Source organism: Nelumbo lutea, chromosome 1 (assembly GCF_056320005.1).
Source record: "Nelumbo lutea isolate HS-2025 chromosome 1, American lotus-T2T, whole genome shotgun sequence".
NCBI classification, from domain to species: domain Eukaryota; kingdom Viridiplantae; phylum Streptophyta; class Magnoliopsida; order Proteales; family Nelumbonaceae; genus Nelumbo; species Nelumbo lutea.
In genome coordinates this window covers 196098121-196104814 of record NC_142684.1, presented here as the reverse complement: position 1 = coordinate 196104814, position 6694 = coordinate 196098121, and the positions used below count along the sequence as shown (strand labels likewise).

At 37.6% G+C, this 6694-nt stretch overlaps 1 protein-coding gene across 1 annotated transcript; it reads left to right on the top strand.

Moving 5' to 3' along the window:
- Positions 1-2393: 2393 nt before the first annotated feature.
- On the top strand, positions 2394-5166 carry LOC148880173 (cytochrome P450 704C1-like). The gene is made up of 6 exons (XM_088961989.1): positions 2394-3040; positions 3193-3408; positions 3534-3821; positions 3941-4261; positions 4359-4562; positions 4668-5166. The coding sequence occupies exons 1-6, from the start codon at positions 2723-2725 to the stop codon at positions 4881-4883; spliced, it is 1563 nt and encodes a 520-aa protein (XP_088818115.1). The 5' UTR covers positions 2394-2722; the 3' UTR covers positions 4884-5166.
- Positions 5167-6694: the final 1528 nt, after the last annotated feature.

Genomic DNA, 6694 nt, shown 5'->3' with positions numbered 1-6694 from the left:
TTCATTATTTATAACGTTAGGTCTATTAAGTCCTAAATTAGTATTGATACAGTTTTTTGTTTATTATTTTATTAACTATGAATAAAAATTATTTATATATAGCCTTTTCTCTTTTAATTATCAATGAAATCTAATTGTTTAGAATATATGTTATCCAAAACCCAAATAGGTAAAGATTAATTAGATAAAACAAATAAAGAATATAAAAAGAAATTATATTTTTAGTACCATAAAAAATAGGTCCACGGTTTCAAAAATAGGCCCACGTTTGGTGAACACTCCTACCAGATACCCAACAAAAAATTACCATCCCTAGCCATGACCCCCTATGTCGTAAAAAAAGCTCACAATCCTCATTTATAAAGCACCTGTATTTTGGCCCTTGATTCATGTTTTTTAACTTTTGACCCCTATTCCATGTAAATTTATTAGCTTTTGCCCCCTCCCAATAAAAAATCTTAACTCTGCCATGTTGGTATAATTGTTGTTTCTACCTGAATTGTTCTGAGTTGATTAATACAGATTCGGGAGATAGATAATTTTTTTTTTCTACTTGAAATATTTTGAATTAATTAATATAAATTATTGTTTATATCTGAAACATCGAAATTGGTGTTTCGAATATAAACCTTAATTATCTATTTATAAAAAAAAAACAAAATGAAAAAAATCCACTTATCCATCCAAACCGATTAGTTCGGTTTTCAGTTAACCTAAAAAATCACCAGTTAACTAAATCAACTGGTAAATATATATATATTAGATAAATATGCATGCATTATATATAGATATATTTTATTTATAATTATCTATTTATAATATATAATATATTATAAATATAAAAGCTGAAAAACGAAAACACCAAATCGGTCAAAAATTAAAACTGAACCAATAACCCAACAATTCATAAGTTCATAACCAAACCATGAACACCCCTATGTGATGTGCAACATCTCTCACAAGGCAAAAAGTGTTTAATGTAGAAATAGGGGTGAGCATTGTTCGGTTAAAACTGAAAAACGAGCCAAAATTTTCAGTTTGGATTTGTTTGGTTCAGTTAATTCAGTTTTATAAAATTTCGGTTTAAGTTTTCAAAATTAGAAATTTGGTTAACCAAAGAAATCGAATTAACCAAATTTTTTATATATAATATATTATAATATGTATAATATAATATATTATTTCACCAATATATATAATATGGATATACATATATTATAATATGTATATATATATTGATATATAATATATATTAGTATAATATTAATGAAATTCGGTTTTAACCAAAATTTTCAATTTTGATTTTTTTTATGTTTTCAATAATTCGGTTTTGGTTCAGTTTTATACTTTACACATTCAATTTTTAAAAATTCGATTTATTCGATTCAATTTTAATCGGTTTAACCTAATGCTCACCCTAATTGAAACCACCATGATACCTGAAACAACCTTAATTAAGAACAGACTGGCCCATAATGGTTGTATTGATATTGTTGTTTCTATCCGTGAATATTTAGTGTAGATCTATACAAATTTTTATTGAAAAATGTGTCATCACTTCATATCAGAGTTACTCTAGATAGAATCATTTAGACTTCACCCTCCGGAGTAAGTTCTATAAACAGTCTCGCCAAATACATTTTTGGCCCCATTCATTTATTAGTAAATAAGAGGGGGAAAGTTGGTCAATGGGAAACCTTTTTCCATTGGTAAGTACTAGGTCCTATGATAAAAAGAGCTTTACTTAGCTGATTAAAATTTACCCATCTCACAGGTGGGTAGAAGCATGGTTTTTGAATTGCCATTGAATTAGACAATTGGACCATTCGGCCTAGAAACCATTTAGGCAACCGGTTCTATTTTACCCCAAACCTAATTCATCCCTCATAAAAAATCGTTGAATTGACCAACAATTCATTAACCTAGGCAATCAAATTGTTAGGTTTTGGCCATTTTTATTTTTATTTTTTTTGTCAGAATGGGTTGTCCATTTGAACCGGATGGTTGGACAATCAACTCAAAAACTGGTGGCCAAAATGGTTTTAATTCTGGGTTGATTTTTTAAAACATTGGGTAGAAGTAACTTTACCACATTGGGAAAATATTTATAAAATATGATGGGACAAACGTACCCTTTTAACATTAATTTTTTTAGATAAAAAGATTATTATATCACTTACATCAAAACAATATGAGTAAATGAACTTATGTGGGTATAGATAAATTTGCGACCTGAGAAAAAAATTATAAAACATGATGGGGCAAATTATTGACTTAACGGCTGATTAAGAATTAATTAACAGTATGTCAATTTTAAAAGTTTGAGTACTTAACTATCGCATTTTAAATTTCGATGCCAAAATAATATATATATATTGATCCAAATTTTCAAAGCCTTTACCACTCGGGCCTTGTTCCAGTTGCAGACAGATATCTTGTCGAACCACTTTTTCGACAAGATATCTGATCAACAGTTAGGCGCCTAAGTAACTTGCTACAGCAGGTTAGCCGCCTAAGTAAATAACGCCGACGATAGAGACCATTGGATGGTCGCAAACTGATCAACGGTTTCGATTGCTTCATGGTTTCCTTGAGGACGACCCTCACTTTCATTTCCCTTTTTCTATATAATAAGAATCCCAGCCCATCTTCATGGAGCAAGGAACAAAGATCAGCCATAACAGAGCTAACTACTCACTGATCTTATTCACTCCCTCCGGCCATGGCGACCATGGATTTCCTCTCTGATCCCGTCTCTTTGACAGTCACAGCTCTGGCTGTGGTTCTTGCTATACTCGTATTCAAAGCCATATCTACCAAAACATCTTCGCAGAGGGGGACGAAGAAGCGCTATCACCCGATTGCTGGTACCATCTTCAACCAGTTACTCAACTTCCACAGGCTGCACCACTACATGACTGATCTCGCCATCAAGTATGGTACTTATCGGTTGCTCAGCCCGTTCAGAAATGAGGTTTACACTGCCGATCCAGTAAATGTCGAGTACATGCTCAAGACCAACTTCGCGAATTTCGGGAAGGTAAGGCCTTCTTCTAATATATATATATATATATATATATATATATATATATATATATATATATATATATATCCTGTTTGTTTACATCTAGATCAGTGATACAGAGGCCTGATGGTAGTAGACTCATTCTGTTCCTTTAAATGGTCGAGCAGGGGTTGCATAACTATGAAATCTTGAGTGATCTACTCGGCGATGGGATCTTCACGGTTGATGGTGAAAAGTGGCGACACCAGAGAAAGGTCTCGAGCTACGAGTTCTCGGCCAAGGTGTTGAGGGACTACAGCAGTGTGGTCTTCCGAAGGAACGCAGTCAGACTCGCCAAGATGCTGTCCGACTCTGCAGCATCGAACCAGATATTTGATATCCAAGTGAGTGGAAAAAAAGAACCCATCTATTCTTTTTTTTTTTTTTTTTTCTCTTTCTCTCTCTATTTCTGCAAGATAAACAATTAATATTTATTTTCCTTTCTTTTGGGGTTCTTGGTTTTTGGCAGGATCTATTTATGAAATCAACTTTGGATTCGATATTCAAAGTCGGATTTGGTGTAGAACTTGATAGCATGGGTGGATCGAGTGAAGGAGCTAAGTTCGCCCAGGCATTCGATGATTCAAGTGCACTGACCCTGTGGCGTTACGTTGATATCTTCTGGAAGATCAAGAAGTTTCTGAATATCGGAAAAGAAGCAACCTTAAAGAAGAACATCAAAGTGATCGACGACTTCATGTATAAGTTAATCCGCAGCAAGATTGAACAGAAGCAAAACTCAAATAATGATATATTTGTGAGTTAAAACGTTTTAGAGTTAGGATTAATTCTCTCTTTCTGATCCTGTAGCTATATCCAAGTTTATTTAACTTATAATTAAATCTTAATATCATTGGTGGCATGGGGATGTTGCAGTTGAAGAAAGATGACATCTTGTCAAGGTTTCTGGAACTGAACGAGACAGATCCACAGTACTTGAGGGACATAATCCTCAATTTCTTAGTTGCAGGGAGGGACACAACAGCAACCACCCTGTCTTGGTTCCTCTACATGCTATGCAAGCATCCTCGCGTTCAAGAAAAGGTTGCACAGGAGGTGATGGAAGCAACCAGAGCGAAAGATGCATCCTCTTATGATGAGATAGCAGCCCATCTGAACGATGAAGCCCTCGACAAGATGCAGTATCTCCATGCAGCCCTCTCAGAGACTCTCAGACTCTATCCTGCCGTTGCAGTGGTAACTAAGAAGAAAAGAAATCATGCTTGCATTTACCATTATGGATTTACTCTGATTACAGTCCAGACCAACAAGTGTGTGGTGATGATATGTGCAGGATGCGAAAATTTGCTTCTCAGATGATACCTTGCCAGACGGATACAGCGTGAATAAAGGAGACATGGTCGTCTATCAACCTTATGCCATGGGCAGGATGAAATTCATTTGGGGTGAAGATGCCGAGGTTTTCCGGCCAGAAAGATGGCTCAACGAAGATGGTATTTTCCAGCCAGAAAGCTCCTCGAAGTTCACAGCCTTCCAGGTGATATTTTAACACTCAATCAAGATCAGGATCGAATTGTGTCTACACATTTCTGTTTTTATTTTTAACTTAAACTCAAAGTATTATTTGATGCATGGAGTGCAGGCGGGGCCAAGGATTTGTCTCGGGAAAGAATTTGCATACAGACAAATGAAAATATTTTCAGCTCTGCTGTTGAGTTGCTTCGTGTTCAATCTGAGCGACGAGAACCAAGTCGTCCATTACAGAACTATGCTCAATCTTCACATTGATGGGGGACTCTATCTTCGGGCTTTCCACAGGCTTAGATTGGGCTCCGAGAACCCAGAAAAAAATGCGTAAATATATCTAATATCTGTGTTTTCTTGTCCGCTATTGGTATTTGCTGTAATTTTATATAAATAATGTACGTCGGTGTGCATGTGAGTCAAAAAAGATTCAATAAGAAAACGATGTCATATACGACAGTCCAAGTATAACCACTCGAAATCCGTCCCAAATATATTGTTAGTGAACGTCGGGCCAATAATGTAACTGGTGGTCCAAGGTGACGCATAGAGGGTTGTAAAGTCCAACAATGTTTATCTCTATCTATTGCAAACCTACTTGTAAGTTTGGTATTCAATTATATGTTTTGTGACCTCCATCTGTCAATAGACCGGATATTCGTTTAGTCCGATCCACCCCACTATAAATACATTATAGAATCTAATGTTTGAATTAATCCAATTATATATATATATGGCATAGACTCGTGTGATACACGGGTTTTTGTTAACTCAAAATTAAACAGTAAAAATATATATAAAAGTATATAATTGTTTTATATTTTAATATTTTTTATGTTGTTCAATCCAATATTTTAATATTTTTTATGTTGCTCAATCCAAAGTAGTGCACGAAATGAGGAAGACGATCAGATAGTCCTTGTTGGTAGGGTGGGGCCGAGTTATAAGGACGATGTTGCGTTTTAAGATCTGTGATCAAATAAGCAAAAGTCAGAGACTCGAGGATTTATCCCCGAGTAAAAACTCTGGCGCTCAAGTCAGTGGGTTGCGGAAAGATGGTCGGGCCGAGCTATAAGGGTGTCGGCCCGAGTTAAGTAGCTGTGTAGGTCTCAGAAGTTCGATCTCTTACCTTGAGTATGGAGTACCTTTTTATAGCCAAAGATCTGTGTCCCTGGTCGGATTGGGATAGAGTTCCATTATCGGGCGGAGTTGTCTTCCTTATTCTTAATTATCCGTGGTTGTGCTCATCCACGTGACGTGTAGTTGATGTGGCTGAAAGGAAAAGATGGGGGGCCACCACAATAGCATAGCTTGGTCGGGCTATGCCGACGTGGCTGAGCTAGCCTAATGTGGTCGGGCTACGCCAACATGGCCGAGCTGTGTTGACGTGGCCGACTTAGGAAGATGTGGCAGGGCAATAGTTGGGCAGCCACGTGTCTCGTAGGACCAACTCAGCCATGACCTGATCACCACTCCCCCAGTTCTGAAGTCGAGGAATGAAGTCTCCTAGGTTCATTGCCCGGTTAAGGAACTTCCGAGCATGTACATCATTTGTGTCGTGTTGGTTGTTGTTGAGGAGTCCTCCGATCGTCAGCTGCAGAACTTAAACAAGAACCAAAATTTCAGTTCCTGAACCACTCCCCTAGTTTTGCTATCGAGGAGGGGGAATGCTCGGCCAGGCCATTGTGCAACCTAGCCAAGGATTTGCATTGAAGGCTGGACTCATACGACGGATCTCTGCATCAAAGGTTGGATCGGTGCGGTAGTTGAACTGGCACAATTTATGGATGTAACTGTTGCCTGCTGAGGGTGTCGCTTCGATTTCCAAGGCTTCCTCATGCACGTTATTGGTTGCATCGGTTGGCCTTTCGAGGCATTGTTAGGGTGCTTCATTTGTATCGTTGATCTCTCCTTGGTCCGTGCCCCTGATGGCTATAAAAGGGAAAAGGGGTCCCCCCTTTCCATCCTTACTGTCACTTGCAAGAGTTTGGCATCCACTGCTCGGTAGATTCATCAGCCACATAGCTCGATAGATAACTCGATAGACAGCTCGACAAGTAGCTCGACAAGTAGCTTGGTAGATAGCTCGATAGCTTTCTCTCTTCGACACTGCAAATTGCCTGGTATGTCCTCACCTCGTCGGTC

Excerpts from the sequence above, each read along its gene's own strand:
- LOC148880173 (XM_088961989.1), top strand. The coding sequence starts at position 2,723 with ATGGCGACCATGGATTTCCTCTCTGATCCCGTCTCTTTGACAGTCACA. Across the intron at positions 3,822-3,940 it reads ACTCAAATAATGATATATTT|TTGAAGAAAGATGACATCTT; the intron begins GTGAGTTAAAAC and ends GGGATGTTGCAG. Across the intron at positions 4,563-4,667 it reads CGAAGTTCACAGCCTTCCAG|GCGGGGCCAAGGATTTGTCT; the intron begins GTGATATTTTAA and ends CATGGAGTGCAG.